Genomic DNA, 18,970 nt, shown 5'->3' with positions numbered 1-18,970 from the left:
GCGGAGGCGAATTCGAGGAAGTGAAAGAAAGCGGAGCGGTAATAGGGACATGACGCGGACGTCGTTTCGATTTATCAACCCCGCGACGTGACAAGCAGATAATGCACGCTATTGTCGGCTGCAACAAGTAGAGCGGCGGAGGAAAGAAAAGAATGGGAAGGCCAGAGAGAGAGAAAGAGAGAGAGAGAGAGAGAGAGAGAGAGAGAGAGAGAGAGAGAGAGAGAGAGAGAGCGGCGCGGAGGAGACGGGGAGAAAGCGAGAGACTGCGCAACGAATTTCCCATTCTTCCTACGTGGCGGGTGCCTCACGTGGCCCGCCTTTCAGCGATACACGCGTGCTTCTGTCGCACGCAATTGCGGGGCTCGTTACGTTTGCAATCTGATACATACGCGTAATCATTGGCACGCACGCGGCCACACACGCGCGTACGCGAAATGCGATCGACGACGAGCGAATGACAATGGAAATCCCGATCCGCGCGCGTCACCGCCGTCACCGCGGTCATAATCCGACATCCGACAATGAATCCGAAGCAAGCGACCGATAATCCGGCCAGTGATCGACATGTAGCGTTTGTAGCGATGTAGCTGGCGTGTTTAGGCATTTACAACATTACGGGTATCTTGTGTGTCGCAATAAAACTGGCGCGCGAATATTCTCGCAACGATATAGTGAGAATGTAATATCGAGAAGAAATGTAAAACTTGCGGTAATCAAAAGAAATAACGAGTATAGGAATAATGAGGCTCTCTTCTAGATTCATGTTAATGAGTTTGCAATAATTAATCGATAAACTAATTGCGTGTGCAATACTTCTTAATAAATATCGATTAATGCGGTCTATTTCTTCCCTCAAAGATATCGCCTTTCACCCGTGTTCGGCGCGTTCCCCACTACTCATCATGTTTATCTTACATTTCACGCTCTGTTCGTTTCGTTTCAAAAATTAAATTTATGATTTTTTTAATCAACTTGTATTTTAAAGTTAAGGTATCAATTGTAATCTTAAAGAGGCGCCACACAGCACGTGGACTTGAAACCATAAGTCTCCGCGAGTCCACTGCTGGGTAGAATCGATGGGCCGGTGGGAGATGACACGCGACGCAATTCGGTAATCGACGTAGAAAGTGTCCGAGAGAGAAGAATCGAGCTTTCGCAAGCAGACGTGAAGCAGGCGCGAAATTTCACTGGGTCGCGAAGGCCGCCGCGCGCCGCGAGGAATAAGGTGCCAGCGACGTATTTCCAATATTTTTTCGACGTTCCCCGCTAAGGGCGGGCGGCATCACTCGGCAGTCGGCACGCTGCGCTGTTTGCGGAGACGTGCCCCCACGTCTCGTAAGTACAAGTCTCGCTGGAAACTGACAGGCCATTTGTACGAGGAGATTAGCATGGAAATGGAAGTTCAGTCCGCGGTCCGCGCTCTAATAAGAGATGCTTCCGCGCCGGAGGTATAGACAGCTTGTCGGGACAAAGTTCACTCTTTATGCTATATATCCCCTAAATTGCATTCCGAGAAATAAATACGTTGTTTGTTACGTCGTTAATATAATCCTGCGCGCGCAAGTAGGTCTAGTATAATTATATTTTATTTAATATTCAATATAAATTTAATAAAATTTAATTTTCTACTATAAATTTAATATAAGGATATAATATAATATTTAATATTAATGTAAATAAAAAGTAATAGCAGAAATTTGAAAATGTTTCCTAATTTTCTATGCTAACGACGTCAGAATATCGAATAATGAATAGAATTTTGTAGATTAATGTAAATTTAATTTCTTTCTAAGAGGTATAGTAGGAGTGTGGAATATCAGAAGAAATATAAAAAAATAAACAAATTATATTGAACTTTATATCTTAAATAAAAAGGACTTCCTTCTATTAATTTAAAATAAACTCAAAAAAAATTTTAATAAGATTCTATCAAAGTCAAGATTCAAAAATTTGATGATTGCGAAAAAAATATGCGGGAATTTTACGATAGTATGTATAAAAAGACACAGAGCACTCTTCTTTGAAGAACTTTATGTCTCATACTCGCGCAAAGTAAAATGTAATAATCCAAATCGCGCGCACAATGCGTTTGCACATGTTAGAACGTAAAACACGACCGATACTGCGCCGCGCAGCGAATCGACCACGCACGTACTAAATTCAATATTCACTTTTCGCTTTGTATTCTTCCTCGGTACTCTCTCCTGGGAGAAAAGCGCCGTTTCACGACATCCGCAAACTTGTATGGTTCACCACAAAACAACTCCGCATGCCGCGACTACAGAGTGGCTTCATAAATAATTTATCAGGCCGACATTCGCGGGACCTTTTGCAAGGGGTGCGCTTAATTAAAGAAAAATTCTTTCTCGAGACTCTGTAAACTGAGAGCCTCCCCTTTGAACGCGAATGCATGCTCTGTTACTCGCGCCTTGCGAATCATCAGATATGTAATATATAACTATATAAACGTGTCTAGACACTTGAAAACGTCCATCTGTCTAGCGACCGATTGTCTAGACGTGCTATTGAAACTACGTGCTCTGGCATACATATTTTGGCAATGACGTATTCGCAGAGTGAAATCAATCGGTGCGCCCGACATCAGTCCAAGGTGCGTGTTTGACTTCCCAAACAGAGCGTTGCACAATGTCGCTATCGGTTAATCTCTCGGGTGCTACCTTCATCATCGACGAATTAGGTCGCACTGTGCTGAAATTATGAAAATGAATAAGAGCATGTTGAAGTAAATGATTATGAATCCCTCGATGAAAGTATATGTATAAAGTGACATTGGTATCACACATTAAAATGATTTTAAATTGTGTAAAAAGTAGAAAATGATAAGTAAAATGATCTAAAATTTTGGTAAAATAATTTATTCTTTTGTAGGTACATTAGTATCTTAACTTTTCAGAGATTCTTAATAATAATGCAATAATACGTTCGCAGTAATATTTATTATTCCTATTAGCACAAAAGTTAAGTTTTATCATAGATTTTGTTTTCAAAATAGTCAAAAATATATATAACTTCAATATTTCAAAGAAACATATACAGTTTCCTCGAGATAAGCAAAAATCGAAAATTTTGTATTGCCCATAAATGGAAAAGATAAAAAGATTGGGCGATAATAATCAATCAAGAAAGCTGCGATTGTGTTCCACTCGTACAGTTTTCTACGTGGTTCTATTCGCTTAATCATGCAATTTGTTAATTCGTACGTATAACCGTTCAATCAAAGGCTGAATTTAATTTAACTCCATTTAAAGAAGGGATTTTAATAACGTAGGGCTACATTTCGTCGTTATCAGTAGGACGGGCTAAATTAAAATCAAGGATTTCATCCGATGTCAAAAAACGGACGTCGCTGTCCTCCGAGAGCGCCGATCCGCTCGCTCCTCTCTTATAAGTCTTTCTCCTCCTGATAACGATAATCACGATCGCAAGCGCCACGAAGAGTACGGCCAAAGTTGCACCCACCGCGGCGACGATCTCCAATACTTCGATGCCTCTTCCTTGTTTTACCTTTTCCGGATTCAGTTCCACGTCGTGCAGATCTGTAAATTTTTCTCATCGTCAGTAACAGCAGCCAGTATAATCCTGGCAACAAAAATCTATTGTCGAACTGCCGACATTTTTCATTGTATTCAGAAATCATCAAATTAATCAGATTTCAATATGATTCACACATAGTGTAGTGTGTGAGTAAACATTTTTAAATAATTAAATTGGGTTGTCTCAATACATGCTATTTGTGTTAAAAATTTGCATTTTTTCCTTCTAATTATCAGCCAATAATACTGTACATAATTAGAAAAGAAGGATCAATCGATACTTATTGTTAGACACAGGTATACAATGCATTATAAATCTATAACACAATTTCTCAAAGTTAGTAAGTCTATACTCGAACTTTTCAATTCACTTCGAGATCCTTTTCAAGGGATAGCTTAAACTGGGCCGAAACGTCCTATTGCGATCAGATAATTTTTTAACTTTCTCTGTATATAATGAAACAGATATACCAGATCGATCCTGAAGTTCTATGTATTTCGTCGTCGAAGTTATCTTGGATACAAAAGGCGTCTCCTTCGTTTCCACCTGCTGTGTTGGCTTCGCAGACGTTGTCCTCCGCGACGGTTTTTTAGTTTGAGGCTTGACCGTTGTAGTCGTGGTCGTGGGTTTTTGCGGAGTCGTCGACGTCGTCGACGAGTTGAACATACCTGGATCGATATCATCCTTCGGATTTATAGGAAATCCTGTCAGAGTGGAATTCTTCATCGGTGCAATCGTAGCGTTACTCGGTGACCCCGTAATACTGTCGAGTATCGTGCTGTATCCTGCAATCATAATTGAGATTCTAATTGTAGAAATCTCGCAAAATTACCATAAGCTGGCATCTGTGGCGCTATCGTGATTTTATAATTCAATCAACCGATCGATGGATCCCCCAGTACATCCTGTCGAAACATCTCATTGAGAATCCTGTTAAAATAATAAACAGTTACCTAGTATGCAGTATTCAGCGTAATCTGGGCAGCAAATAGAGCGTTCCGCACAATCGATCGTGCAAACGCACTTCTCCGGTCCAAATGGCGGGGCGGAAGTAACATTGCTTTCCGACGAAACGCATCTGTCTCGACAGGTTTGTTGCGCGTTAATTATTTCAACTTGATCTGGAACAGATTTTTTAGAATAGATGTAGGTATATTTGTGTAGTCTATTTCTCTCTGTACATAAAATTTTTTTTAGACAACATGATATTAATTTTTATACATAGAAATTAACTTATACATATACATTAGATATTAATTTATATGTATAGAGATTAATACATAGAAATTTTATACATAGAAATTAATGTCTGTAATATCAATAATTAATATATATAAATTAACATCACACTACTAAAAAAATAAATATCTGCAAAATTTATTTTAATATTTTTACATCCATATTTTTATCTTGCGCAAGGTAAACGTTGAAATAAAATTGCAATATTTGAAGCCGACGTTTGGACAAATATTGCACATAAAATAAGGAAAATTTAATATATACGTTATTTTTCCAAAATTTCACTAAATAAATCTATATAACGCTTGCTATTATTCTATCACAAGACGTATCTTGAATAAAAATTGATTTACATAAGAACTTACCATCATCGCCTACGGTTACGCTAGTAGACTCGTTTTTAACAACACATTCCTCGCCTTGTAAAATAGCGACATCGTCTATTGCGATATCGCTCACGTAACTAGCACCTCGCACTCCTTCTACAATAATCTATAAGCAAATGTTCCAGAATTTTTTTTTTAATTCAAGATCAATTGAAATTATAATTATCTATTAACAAGACAATCGAATTTGAACATGCGAAATATATAAAAGCTTTGGCAGGAACTTTTTATTTCTTATAACATATTTTAATAACAATGTTTCAATGATCAAAAGCCCAAACTTAATTATTTGAAAAACAATTAAGGTTTGAGATCACGCACGTACCTGAAAGCTGGCATTAGCTTTCGGTAGATCGGATATGCCGTGAAACCACTGATTTCCTTGATTTCCACTTTTGGTGAATATCAATAGGGACGTGCTATTCTCTTGCTTGAAATATATATTCAATGAGCCGATCGTGGCACCATACATATGATACCTATTGAAACAATTCATAAAATATATGTAAGCTTTATATGAAATCGTATACATTATATGTTATATATCTTCATTTTAATATAATATAAGTTCAATGTTGGAATTTTCACAACAGACATGTCGCATTTCTCTCTTTATATATTTTACTTCATTTTACTTCATCTGATTTTATTTTAATAAATTTATGGATAAATATCGTTAAGCGTACATAGAAATGCTTAAAAAAATATTTTACCTACGTTTTAAAAAACTTAATCTATATAAAAATTGAAGCAATGTTATATTTTTATATTACATTACTTACCAGAATGAGAAACATCCCGATTCGGTCAATGAGGAATTGTATAGAGGAGATATGATTCTGGCCGTATCGTTCACCAATCGTCCGGATGCCTCAATATAAAGATAATGCCCTGAAATCAGTGAGTGAGCGAGTAGTGAGTGCGTCACAGTCACAATTATTCGAAAACAAACACAGCCTCTTTCCTCACTAATCTAACATTCCAGTGAAACGTTTAAAAAAGAGTTACACGGAAAATGACGTACCGTCATTGCCAGCTCCTAGCGTATGGTCATGCGTCGGACCAGTACCGATGTGTAAACTCGGTGTCTCGAAGTTGTGGCGTTTCCAATCGAAATCGTGCTGCGGATCTTGTTGCCACCAGCAAAGATCCGGGCTTTCAAAATCGCATTTTGTCGGTGCGGATGCATTCGCGTCTTACCATAGATTATCACAAAAGACGTTGCATTAACACGAATAAAGCTTGTGGCATTGTCATACGAAGAAGAAAAAAAATTGAAGTTGAAATAAAAATAAAATTAATAAAATGAAATTTTTAATTAAAGGTGAAGCAGGGAAAGGAAAAGGCTGAAAAGGGAGAAAAAGAAAAAAAGTAGTTATGTATAAGTTATGCAGTTATGTAAGAATAAATATATTGCATAAATATATATAGAATAAATACATATATATATATATTGCAAATTGAGCAAGCGTGACCTATTAAGCTTTACTTATCAGTAGCAAGAAGTAAGTAATTATGTTTTTTGCGCTGCTAAAAACAATTTTTGTCACAAAATGTATATGTAACTTGATTGCAGAATTCATAGTGCAATTGTTAAGCGAGCGAAGCAGTAATAACGAAATAAAATTAGTTCTCTATTGCGGAGTACTTCGACAGTAAGGAATCGTTCCATTCCATTGGCGTCCGTCGCAATAAATTTCAGCGCTGCCGATCAGGGAGTAACCAGGTTCGCAAAAGAACATTAGTATTGCACCATTAAATTTCTGTGCCATAATCAGGTGATCCGGCGCAGGAGTTGAGGGGCATCCCGTGTCTAACACGATAAGTGTCAAAAAGATAAATCAAATCTATAATATGCAATGTTATCCAATTTAAATAAAGTTTACAAATGTCGCACTTAAAATATATTCGTTCTGTTTGTCCCATCGATAATTCCTTCGCCGCATTAAATCCGAGATTAAAAATCTGATTAAAGTATTGACAGCGCGAGCCATTTTGTACTTTTCCATTATCGCACGTTGCTTTACGCACGCATTTTATCTTAACATATGATATTCTGAAATATTTATCACTATTTAACTTATTCTGAAATATTTAGCACCATTTCGTAGCTCGCGCGCGAACAATCAAAAACGAAACAAAGAGACAATACATTTGTAAGACTTCGCTTCTTCCTCGAAGTTATAAATTTTAATTGCCAGATATTTTTTTTTTAAGAGAACTCGCTGTTCTCTTGCGTCTTTAAATATTAAATTACCGTAGATTAAATTATCCGAGGAAAAACAATATGAAGATATATGCCGTCGCGTTTACATATAAGGCAACATTTTCTGATTAACGATTTTCCCAACGTTCTCACATTAAATTTTACTTACTCACACACACGGGAGCAGGAGTGTCCCACTGGCCACGTACGCACGTGGAATATTTGTTGCCCACAAGAGTGAATCCGTCCAAACAATTAAATCTCACGATTCTACCTCGACCCCGAATGCGAATTCTTCCGTTATTCAGTCGCATCGCGGGACATCGGCCTGTAAGGGAATGATCACTGTTACGAAATGCCATTAAAAGCGCATTAATTTATGAAAACTAAATCAATTCCATGGATTTGGGTCACCATCCGTTCCATGTCCATAGAAATAATTGCAAGTGGAATAGATTTATTTATAAAACTAATATAGCGCCTTTTAATCTAACGAGATTAATAATAATAAAATAAATTAAAGTAAAATCAAATAAAATAAACGTGTTATGACAACTAGGATAAGTTTATAATATTGTCAATCAACTGTAATACTTGTTATCAATTTTTCATTTGTTTTTAAATTGACGTTTTCCCGAATTTGTAAAAGCGATGGCATTTCAATCTCGAGCGCGCGCGCGCATAACAATAGTTTTCCGCGATAAAGTGAATTTCTCTGGCAGACCATCCGTGACCATCGCGAAGAAGTAATTCGATATTGGTTTTACAGAAAAGTATCACGCTGATTGCACGTCGCGGTTTCAACGTCATTCGAATTTCAATCTTTTTTTTTTTTCATCGAAAAATTTTATTTCTGCTTACTCGACAGAGCGAACTGCCAAGAGCGAACGATGGACTGGCCGAAGAAAACGAATAGCAGCAATATCATCGAAGAGCACTTCATCTTCACGCAAGTATGTGAGACGCACATGCATGTACGTAACTCGCGGGAAAACGAGTTAACGGAAGAATCTCCACGGGGTTTTCGATATTCCCCGAGACAATTCGAAAGATCTTTTATTTCCGTTTTATTTCAAGAGCAAACACCGCGGAGCCGCGTCTTTACGTTGGAACAATAACACGGAGTTTACGCGGTTTTTTAAATATTTCCGGCTTCGCGCACCGCTTTACACGATAATCACAATACGCGATCTCGCTACGCGAGAGGAGGATTCCGACGAAAGAAGAAAATTGCTCGAGTTTGCGCCATTAAGCGCGGCGAGAACGAAAATGGAGCCGGCCCGGATTCATCTTTCCATCTGGAGCTTGTACTTCGTCGTAGGGCGGGAACACGGTTTCCGCCTCGCGAGCGATAGCTTTTTTATCGTCTTCCGGTGCTTTATCTTTGTCGCGCGTCGTCCAGGCCTTGAGGAAAATCCCTGGAGATTGCATTTCGCGCGAAACATGTCCGGCGCTAAACTCGATAATCTTGATTCGGAAACTTTTAGATTCGGGCTGTCTGAAATCTACGTGGATTTATCGCTCGGAATCGTGATCTAGAAGCTCCTGGAAAGACTCGAACTTCACGGAGCCCGGATCCATCAGGTTCATTGAAGAAACATCATCTTAATTCCATTTGTTCCGTGATAATTCTTTCCGCCTTAAATCAATTTTTAAATTTCTATTTAACGATGCGAGCTCTTTCATTTTTATCGCACCTCTATATACACTACGCCTAATAATTTCACGAAACATACTCTTTAATAACAAAATTTAATTGTTGCTAATCTTCTGTTATAACCGCTAAATACTAATTTAGTTTTCATCATAGAGATATACAAAGAAAATGTAAAAAAATTAGATACAAAAATTATTCGTTTTTTATATGGCACGATTGATGGATATACAAACAAATACGTCGAAGAGGAATTAAAAATTCAATTTTGCATCTTTATGTAAAATTATTTTTGTAAAAGTTATTTTTATTACAATTCTTGTTATTAGATCAAGAAACGGTTTATGGCTTTCTAAGCAGACACTAATCTGAAGCCTCTTTAGCTCAGTGGTAGAGCACTGGTCTCGTAAACCAGGGGTCGTGAGTTCAAACCTCACAGGAGGCATTTTTTTTTTTTTTTGTTACATCTTGTATATATCGTAAGTATTTTATCTTTCATTATTTAAAAAAAATGCTAAATTGCCAACGCGCGCCATTAATTTTCTGATACCATCTATTTTTCAATAGATTACAATCAAAAACATTTCAAATTTTATATATTTATGTATGCTGTATGCGTGTGCACGCATCTCTTTCTCCGTTAAAATGACAAATTTTATTTTCTTTTAATGTTAAATTTTTATAAATCTTGATTAAAATTTAAGAAAAGTTTTTATTTAATTTAATTTAATTTTAATTAACGCAATTCTTAATTAAATTATAAAAAATTCCTAAAATTTTTAAAGATCTTTTAAAATAAATTAATTAAAATTTAAAAAGACTTGAAACTTTCATGCATTGCGAATTAAAACTCTTTGATATCTATTTCATATTTTTATAAAGGATTAAATATACAAGAGATAAAAAATGAGTAGCAGCCAATAGATAAGATTATATAGAATTCGTCGAAACAAAATTTTCGTTTCGATTTTTGCACAGACACGACCGACCGGTCGACCGGAAACGCCGAGTGATCCCGGAAGTGACGTGGCGTCGATGAGCGTGCGTTCAAAACCTGCCGTTACCTATATATTTTCGAACGTGACCGGTGTCAGCGCCACATGTCAACACATTGTGCCGGCATTGTCCGTCTTGCGCGCGCGAGGAGAGGAGCCGCTTCGTTTCCCATTGTTTTCACGGCGATCCGAGGTTGACGGGCGTTTCGGCGAGATGAACGACGATCTGCCGTACCTGGTGGAGTACGCGAAGAGCGACCGGTCTAAGTGTCAATTATGCAAACAGTCCATCTGCAAGGCTAGCCTGAGGCTCGCCGCCATCGTTCAGGTATGACGTCGAATTTTGCGACGGAGAAGCCCGCGTCGTATCCGAAATAATTATCCTCGCGACTGACGGCGAGCTACGGTTCACGATACGTGAACGCGATTGCACGCGGGCCGGTGTCATCGGCGTTATCATCGAACTATCGATCCTGGGTCATGATAACGCGCGCGACGGTGTCGGTCCGGATAACTGCGTCACCCGCGCGATGCTATCGCTATCACAACACACGTTGAATTATTCAAACATTTGCATGCAGTTGCTTTCTCTCTGCAACCGTTTCCTTATTCGGCTCAGGTTATAAAAAACATATAAACATGTTTCCCGTTATGTTACCTGGAAAGCTAATAAAATGTTCCTTTCCTTACAATTCAACATTGTATTTTCGTTCTTTATTACTCGTTTTAGACAACAATCTAAATAAATGTACTTATAATTGTACAAGTCACACTTTGTATCAAGAGATATTCCAACTTTTTAAACTGTACTTTCAAAATATTAGAAATATTGTTTATATTTTTAGAGCCCCGTTCATGATGGGAAGATACCCAAATGGTATCACACCAAATGCTTCTTCTCAAAACAAAGACCAAAGTCTACCAGTGACATAGCTTGTTTCGATGAGATTCGTAACGAAGATCAAGATACTATTCGGAAGAACCTCGGTTTGTATACTACTTGAGCAGGAACTATAATTTTAATTAATTTATTTTATTACCTCAGCTACTTCTTATATTTGTTATATGCAGAGAAATCTCTTAACGCGCCTCCTGCAGCGAAGGGGAGGAAAAGGACAAAAGGTGCTGGCGGTTCTGGAGACTTCAGAGTTGAATACGCCAAGTCTAGTAAATCCACCTGTAGAGGATGCGAGGAAAAGATAATAAAGGGCGAAACGAGAATATCAAAGAAGGATTATGAGAGCGAGGAAGCTAGGAGGTTTGGCGGTTTGGACAGATGGCATCACGTGGAGTGCTTTGCAAAATTAAGACCGGAAATGGGATATTACGGGAGGGGAGACGAGCTTCCAGGTGCCAAAGAACTCTCGAAGGAAGATCGTGAAAGTCTCAAGGCTGCACTGCCCAAAATGACTGAGGGCGACATACCACCGCCTCCTAAAAAGGTTAAGGACGAGCCGGAAGACGCCGAGGAGGAAAAGTTGATGAAAAAGCAAAATGAAAAATTATACGCTATAAAGGATCAAATATCAACACTTGATAAAAAAGACATGATTGAGATATTGGAACTAAATGATCAGGAGATTCCAACTGGGCTATCAAACGTAAGTGCTTTATTATATATATATATATATACACCTATATATATATTTGTATCGTAACATCCAATAAATATTTTTCTTCAAATTGTGTATCATAAATCTGTTCATTATATGACATTTATTATATAACTTTATTCGGATTTTATTTCTAGATCCTAAGTCTTTTATCTGATATACTGTATTTTGGAGCTCTACAACCCTGTCCAAAATGTGGAGGACAATTTATATACAACTCTGGTTTGGGTTATAAATGCACTGGTAATGCAACAGAATGGACTAAATGCGAATATGTTACGCAAGATCCGAAAAGAAAAAAGTGCGAAATACCAAGTGATTTGAAGGATGATTTCCCAGTTAGGTAAGTTCTCTCGTTAGACAATGTGAAACTTAAACGAATTAATTTCACATTTCTTTGTTTCAACATTGATAAATACGATATAAATATGATGTATTAACACTCGTCATTTGTTCTTAGGTCATACAAGTCTAAGGTACAAAAACGAGTGTTTAAACTAACAGTGCCGTCATCGTCAAGTTCTATTAAGAAGGAGGGAGATGAAACAGATGGTCCGAAAGTACAAGGAAAACCACGTCCTTTGAAGAACATGCAGTTTGTTATAATAGGTCGTACACAGAAAGATAAAGAGGAATTGAAAAAAGAAATTCAATTATTAGGTGGTACTGTTGTAACAAAAATCCATCAAGAATTGGCCGCTGCAATTTCGAATGAAAATGAAGTGAAAAAGATGACTAAAAGAATGGAGGATGTTAAATCGCACGACATTCAAGTAATAACGGAAGATTTTATAGAAGAAGCGAAAGAGTACACAGATGCTCCCATCATGCTCCTAAAAAAGAAAACCATTTCTAGCTGGGGTGGCGACATTGCTGCTAGACTTGGTAACGTCATCGCAAAATCTACTGCCTCCAAGAGTAAGAGCAGGTTTGAGAAGTCGAGTTCTGGTAAAGTGAAGGTAAAGGTAAAAGGAGGTGGAGCTGTTGATCCCGATAGCGGTTTAGAAAATTATGCGCACGTTTATCAAAGAGGCAAAGACAAATACACCGTGACGTTGGGTCTAACGGACATCCAGTCGAAGAAAAACAGTTACTACAAGTTGCAAATTCTGAAACACGACAATCAAGAGAGGTATCACTTGTTTAGAAGTTGGGGCCGGATCGGCACCACAATTGGCGGCAAAAAGTTGGAGGGAATGTCTTTGGAAGAGTGTATAGAACAGTTTGAATCGTTGTACGAGGAAAAGACGGGCAATCAGTGGAAGAATAGAGAGAATTTTGTTAAGATGGCGAAATTTATGTATCCAATTGACATAGATCATGGAGATCAGGAGGTTGCTTCTCTAGATTCGGACATCAAGAGCAACTTGCAGAAACCGATTCAGGATCTGATGCGCCTTATTTTCGACGTAGCCGAGATGAAGAAAGTTCTCCTGGAGTTCGAGATAGACATGGACAAGATGCCGCTCGGGAAATTGTCCAAGAAACAAATTGAGAAAGCTTATGCCGTTCTAACGGAATTGCAAGAGATACTGAAGAAGGCTAATATAGACCGCACTGTATTGATCGATGCTTCCAACAGATTCTATACACTGATACCGCATAACTTTGGGATTTCCGGACCGAAAATTCTCGAAACGTCGGAAGAGATTCAGAGCAAATGCGACATGCTGGACGCGCTGCTCGAGATGGAGATCGCGTACAACCTTTTGTGTGACAAGACCGATGAGAAGGAGAATCCGCTCGACGGTCATTACAAGCAGTTGAAGACGGACATCGACGTGTTGGACAAGACCAGCGAAGAGTTCAAGATGATCGAGCAATACGTCCAGAATACTCACGCGGCTACTCATACGCAGTACGCTCTCGAGATCGAGGATGTGTTCGTCGTCAAGAGACAGGGCGAAGAACAAAGATTCAAGCCCTTCAAGAAATTGCCCAACAGAAAGCTGCTCTGGCACGGGTCCAGGACTACGAATTACGCGGGAATACTGTCTCAGGGTTTGCGTATCGCGCCGCCGGAAGCGCCCGTTACCGGTTACATGTTCGGCAAGGGTATATATTTCGCCGACATGGTGTCGAAGTCCGCGAATTACTGCTGCACCCACAGCAACAGTCCAACCGGTTTGTTGCTGCTTTGCGAGGTCGCCCTGGGTAATATGTACGAGAGATATCAAGCCGACTACATCGAGAAGCTACCGAAAGGGAAGCACTCGACGCTCGGTCGTGGTCAGACGCAACCCGATCCGCAAACCGTCTACAAAACCGAGGACGGCGTTGAAGTGCCCTATGGAAAGGGAGTACCTGCCAATATTAACAAAAATTCGGCATTGTTATACAATGAATACATCGTATATGATGTGGCTCAGGTAAAAGTACGATACATGGTAAGGATGAATTTCAAATACAAATATTAAGATACGTAACACGAAGGTGTGACGTTCAGGTTTAAGGTGCAGTTAAGATTTTTAATCTTGTGAGATTTATACGAATTCCATTTACTATTATTAATTAAAGATGTTACTACATAAATTCCAGTGAAGATTTCGCTAGTGTTACAAATATTGAACTTCATGGAACTGTTTTACTTTCAATGATAATCTTTTGAATTATACGTGTTTTTTGTTGTGTATGCAATTTGTTTCACGAGCACCAAATAAGTGTTTGCTACCTCGAATATTGATTGTAAGGTCATATAATAAATTTTTCACAAAACCAAGCGTTTCTTTATTGTTCTTTATATTAACCTGGAGATAATCACGTTTTTATCTTGCATGAATGATCATCTGGAATGTTTTTTACCTCAATTAGAAGTCACTGTTAATAATTATTGAATATTGTTAATTGTTCTATTTATTAGTACTAAATCATTGTGTATATGTATAGATATGTTCAATTTATTTAAAAAATATATAATAAGGGATTCTCGATCAATAAAGGAATCTGCTGTGACCGATCATTTTCTCGCTGCTAGGAGCCGTAAAAATCACCCCAGAATTAAACGCATCTTTCCTTATGTCATCCTTCGCATTGATTGATGGTTATTATTAAGTTGTCAAATAAATCCTAAACAATTCAATAAGATTTAACAATAACTAAAAGATAATTTGGAGGATAATAATTATTTTTACAATAACTAAATGTAACAATAAATTGTTTATGCTGTCCATTTTGTCTCGTAAAATATCAACTAACAACCGATATTTCCTAATAAATAAAATCATGATTTTTTTATTTTGTATGTAAAAATATCAACATAAAGTTATCGATAGTTTCAAATATTTTATTGCTATCTCGAAAGCTTCATTGCGAATTCTCTCCATATAAATAGGAATACATATATGTACATACATATATACATATGTCCATGATTCTCTTGTCAACACACCAGCCTTGAGCCAGCCATGATGCGTGAGCATTTACTACAGGGAGGTGTTGTGATGTGCATTGTGCACTTTCATGTTCGTCCCATTGATGTATGAACTTCGTTATCACGCGCGTAATTGTGATGCGTGATGCGTTGTGACTTAAAAAGAATCGTGACAAGTCAAGATTGGTGACAAAATAGCGTCGAGCAATTCCTGATTCCTGCGCGCGCGTTCAAAACAACGCGCAACAACATTTCGGAGCGTCAAGATCTCGTCGATCTATCAGTGAAAACCTCGAGAGCCGCGAAAATGTTGCAGCAAGAGCCGACGGCGTACGATCTGGCGTATCGCGGCAGAACCGCGGCAGTGAAGATCCTGCTGAGCGAGAACGAGAGGCTGAAGACGCAAACGGACAGCGTTAGTATCCGCGCCGCTTTCGTGCTCGTCCGTTTTGAGGTTATATCACGCATTCTCTGATTCTCTCCTTGCAGAACGGCCGAATGTTGATACACTGGGCGGCGCTGGGCGGCCACGACGACCTGGTCAGGCATTTGCTGTCCCTCGACGTACCGGTGGATCCCACCGACGACGTAAGAAATCGCCACGCATCGCAATGCCAATTAGTAGCGTGATGTAAACAAACGGGAGATGTGCTCTTCGTAGCAGCACTACGTTACACCTTTTGCACTTGAAACGACATGGGTATATGAAATTAGATATAGGAAAGAGAATAAGGGAAGATGGAAAGAATTTAATTACAAATGTGTAATATTGCGCATAATAGCGATAACATTGTAACAGACGAGTAAAGAAACTGATCAAAGCCCTCATCTACGGGGTCAATAATGTTTAACAGATTTATATAGCTTGCCTTTTAAAATTTCGGAAAAAATCTCCGATCGGTTGCTGCAAAAGAGTGCGTGTTTACGGGAATATTAGGGTCGATCAGACAAATTTGCATAATATAATCATATGCATAAAGTAAATTATCCAATTGCATTTTACGCGCGTCATCATCAGCCGTTGCGCGCAATGAAATCTCGACGGTACGATCGCGCGAAGCGCGACCGGCGACCGAATCTCTCGCCAGTCGGAACAGATTTTTCCTCGTTTTAATTGAGTTTTCTCGAAATTTCAGTTCTTTCCTTCATTTTTTCTTTATATCTCAAAAAACATGCCTGTTTCAAGATGTAATCGCCACGCGGTAATTTCGTATGCGGCAATTCCGAATTCAGAGCGACGCGCGACGCAACGAACGCAACATACATGCCGGATTTCTAACAAATTAATTTTCGGCGTATAAGATTAAAGATGCAAAAATAGCCGGCTGTCAGCTGTTCGTTGAAATTTCGATGAGATTTTATGGATTGCACGAAAATTTAAACGAGATGACTTAAACAAGATGGTGAATTCTTACATATATTCTCCTAAAAAAGTTGCTACAAATGTATATTTAATTTTTCGGATGTATTAAATGCGTTACAACAGTATCTCTTTACCATATACTATTAATTAAAAATGCTGTTATCGTCTGAAATTATATCGATCCATGATTGTTGAAACCGTTGCCGAGCCGTATTATTGTCTAATTACAATTCACAGTTATACTTAAAGATTCATTATTTTGAAATCTGTTTCGGAGGTATTTTTAAAATTCTCTCCGGGATTATGTGTGAGTATTACGCGAAACGCGCTTATGTTCAGGTCAGCTGTATTTTTGTATCTCAAAATATCATCTATCCTTTCAATAAAATTATAATTCTTGCGTGCTACGCACTGGCCGTTAAGCTCTCGTAGCTTCAAACAAGATTCTACACAGACCATATACTGGTAACACAAATAAATAGTACAATCATGTACATTCCTTTTTCCTGAAAAATATCTCGTTCTTTATAAAAATACTTCAAAATACGTATTGTTAGTAGCAGTCAGCGGTACAGTTGAATTTCAATGAATCGTAGACCTACTTACTTAAAACGTCCTTTAAATCATAATTTGAAAAAATCTAACGAATAATAGCTTGAGTTAACTTTAACATGATATCAAGCGGAATCTTACATTATTCCATCGAGCTATTCCATCCCTCGTTCCGAGAAGCCTATCGAGAGAAAGATGGAGATCTTAATAATATACAACACTTGAGGACGTATAATTATATTATAATTTTTCCAAAGATCATTTATAAGAAAAAAAAACTTATATAAGAAAATAAGTATAAAGCGAAAATGCGTCCAAAATGCATCGCACGTTACGTTACATTTGTTTTTGTATCCTGTTCTCTTTCTCTCTCTCTCTCTCTCTCTCACACACGCACGCACACACACATACACACACACATGCGTAACGCACGTCGCATAATCACCGCGAGACTTTCATCCCGTTCGTTGCGTCGGCTAAATCCTCGTACGAAATCAAACGTTAAATCGCGCGTCTAAATCATGCAGACAAACATGACTCCGCTGATCCTGGCGGCGTCCGCCGGCCGCGAGAAGGTCGTTAACACGCTGCTGACCGAAGGCGCGAACGTGAACGCGACGACGGTCGACGGTCACTCGGCGTTGCAGTACGCCGCGTCTAAGAACTGGAAGTCCATCTGCGTGGCGTTGCTCGAGAAGAATGCGGACGTGAACATCGCGGACAAACGGGGTGCCACGCCTCTTCACAGATCCGCCTCGAAGGGCAACACCGGCATCGTCGAGCTCCTCATGGAGTGCGGGAAGAAATTGAACATCGGTAAGCGGAGTGTCTGTGTGTCTCTCTCTCTCCTTCTCTCTCTGTGTGTGTGTGGGTTATTGAAATGCAGCTCTCTTATTACAGTATAATAATATATAAAATATCAAATATAATCTATATATATATATCTATATATATCTATATATAAATATTTCCGATTATAACTTAGAGAAGTACAAAGGTTCGCTCGCTCTCCCATCGACACGCAATTTCGCGCATTACGTTTCATGCTGTCTCGTTTCTCAGATCAGAGAGACGCGTATGGTAACACGCCGTTGCATCTCGCTTGCGAGGAGAACCGCGTGGAAGAAGCAAAACTGCTGACGGCGCACGGCGCGGACTTGACGATCACCAACCGGGAGCGCAAGACACCGTTGGATCTCGCGAGTCTCGGATTGGCCCGACAGCTCGAGGAAATCAAGCGGGGGACTGCGTCAAAGTGAAATGCTCCCTCGCGCGAATTTTTCGTACGAGAGATTTATTTTTACGCGATTTAAGTTTCATTAAATAAGTCTCCAATAAATTTATTCATGATTAAGAGTTTCCTTTTCCAAATTTTATTTTACCCTTTCTCACTCTCTCTCTCTCTCTCTCTCTTTCTCTCACACCCTCCTTTTCTTACACATATATGTAAAATGCGGTCAACGTTTGCGTTCATTCTATATAAAATGTATCAAAAGTCCTCTATTCGATTATTCTCGTTATCTTTTTCGCTGCTTCGCCTCTCTTGGCTCTTTCTTTCGGATCGTCGGCACCTTATCGGTTAATCGAATTCTCTCGAGACGAGCGATAATCTTAAGGCCGGAAACGCCATGGGACATTGTCGAAACGACTTTTGATTTTAATCGTGGAGCTGGTCTCGTACTCGCGACACGAGACGTCAGTTTAGTCCGCGTGACGCGCCGAATCGAACAAAAAAAAAGCCAACACCCTCTCGACGCACGTATGTACATAATTCACAGAGGTTCGAGAGCACATTGGGCTGACTCCGATACTCAATTGGCATTCTCCTCGCCGTCGATGCTCTCGTCCTGCGTCGTCGAATCGTCACCCGAGCCGCCGGTTTGTACGGAACCGCGTTTCAGCCTCGTGGAGCTCAGACTTATCGGAGGACCACCGCGCCTTTAAACAGATCAGATTACATTAATTAGGCGATGTGTCTCATTGTTGAAAGATATGTGCATAAATAATACGAAAAAAATTATATACACTATCAGTCAG

The 18,970-nt window shown here is 39.0% G+C and overlaps 4 protein-coding genes and 1 non-coding gene across 7 annotated transcripts in view; 3 read left to right on the top strand and 2 right to left on the bottom strand.

The window, feature by feature from the left end:
• LOC112457445 overlaps window positions 1-8,688 on the bottom strand; it is a 10,821-nt gene extending 2,133 nt beyond the window's left edge. The window contains exons 1-10 of the mRNA XM_025020501.1: window positions 8,248-8,688; window positions 7,556-7,714; window positions 6,829-6,993; window positions 6,205-6,375; window positions 5,963-6,071; window positions 5,506-5,659; window positions 5,160-5,286; window positions 4,509-4,676; window positions 4,026-4,340; window positions 3,364-3,557 (exon numbers count right to left, since the gene is read on the bottom strand). Coding sequence (XP_024876269.1) covers window positions 3,364-3,557; window positions 4,026-4,340; window positions 4,509-4,676; window positions 5,160-5,286; window positions 5,506-5,659; window positions 5,963-6,071; window positions 6,205-6,375; window positions 6,829-6,993; window positions 7,556-7,714; window positions 8,248-8,356 — 1,671 coding nt within the window. The 5' untranslated portion in view covers window positions 8,357-8,688. The remainder of the gene's footprint in view (window positions 1-3,363; window positions 3,558-4,025; window positions 4,341-4,508; window positions 4,677-5,159; window positions 5,287-5,505; window positions 5,660-5,962; window positions 6,072-6,204; window positions 6,376-6,828; window positions 6,994-7,555; window positions 7,715-8,247) is intronic.
• A 725-nt stretch (window positions 8,689-9,413) lies between these two features.
• On the top strand, window positions 9,414-9,485 carry Trnat-cgu. The gene has a single exon. It is a non-coding gene; the product is annotated as a tRNA-Thr (tRNA).
• A 637-nt stretch (window positions 9,486-10,122) lies between these two features.
• Window positions 10,123-14,368, top strand: LOC112457434 (poly [ADP-ribose] polymerase). The gene is made up of 5 exons (XM_025020484.1): window positions 10,123-10,363; window positions 10,881-11,022; window positions 11,107-11,636; window positions 11,786-11,991; window positions 12,109-14,368. Exons 1-5 carry the CDS (start codon window positions 10,250-10,252, stop codon window positions 14,063-14,065), a joined length of 2,949 nt encoding a protein of 982 aa, XP_024876252.1. The 5' UTR covers window positions 10,123-10,249; the 3' UTR covers window positions 14,066-14,368.
• A 646-nt stretch (window positions 14,369-15,014) lies between these two features.
• LOC112457451 (26S proteasome non-ATPase regulatory subunit 10-like) lies at window positions 15,015-18,289 on the top strand. The gene is made up of 4 exons (XM_025020508.1): window positions 15,015-15,433; window positions 15,508-15,606; window positions 17,461-17,749; window positions 17,996-18,289. Exons 1-4 carry the CDS (start codon window positions 15,326-15,328, stop codon window positions 18,190-18,192), a joined length of 693 nt encoding a protein of 230 aa, XP_024876276.1. The 5' UTR covers window positions 15,015-15,325; the 3' UTR covers window positions 18,193-18,289.
• A 157-nt stretch (window positions 18,290-18,446) lies between these two features.
• LOC112457449 (myosin heavy chain, non-muscle) overlaps window positions 18,447-18,970 on the bottom strand; it is a 29,726-nt gene continuing 29,202 nt past the window's right edge. For all 3 annotated transcript variants that reach the window (XM_025020504.1, XM_025020505.1, XM_025020506.1), the window contains one exon: window positions 18,447-18,871. In XM_025020504.1, coding sequence (XP_024876272.1) covers window positions 18,745-18,871 — 127 coding nt within the window. In that variant the 3' untranslated portion in view covers window positions 18,447-18,744. The remainder of the gene's footprint in view (window positions 18,872-18,970) is intronic.

This window comes from Temnothorax curvispinosus, unplaced genomic scaffold (genome assembly GCF_003070985.1).
Source record: "Temnothorax curvispinosus isolate PA1 unplaced genomic scaffold, ASM307098v1 QBEX01007779.1, whole genome shotgun sequence".
NCBI classification, from domain to species: domain Eukaryota; kingdom Metazoa; phylum Arthropoda; class Insecta; order Hymenoptera; family Formicidae; genus Temnothorax; species Temnothorax curvispinosus.
This window is presented reverse-complemented; position numbering and strand designations above follow the sequence as displayed.

Coding starts and splice junctions, on each gene's coding strand:
- LOC112457434 (XM_025020484.1), top strand. CDS start 10,250: ATGAACGACGATCTGCCGTACCTGGTGGAGTACGCGAAGAGCGACCGG. Junction 11,023..11,106: donor TACTATTCGGAAGAACCTCG/GTTTGTATACTA, acceptor TGTTATATGCAG/AGAAATCTCTTAACGCGCCT. Junction 11,992..12,108: donor AAGGATGATTTCCCAGTTAG/GTAAGTTCTCTC, acceptor ATTTGTTCTTAG/GTCATACAAGTCTAAGGTAC.
- LOC112457451 (XM_025020508.1), top strand. CDS start 15,326: ATGTTGCAGCAAGAGCCGACGGCGTACGATCTGGCGTATCGCGGCAGA. Junction 15,607..17,460: donor CGGTGGATCCCACCGACGAC/GTAAGAAATCGC, acceptor TAAATCATGCAG/ACAAACATGACTCCGCTGAT. Junction 17,750..17,995: donor CGGGAAGAAATTGAACATCG/GTAAGCGGAGTG, acceptor CTCGTTTCTCAG/ATCAGAGAGACGCGTATGGT.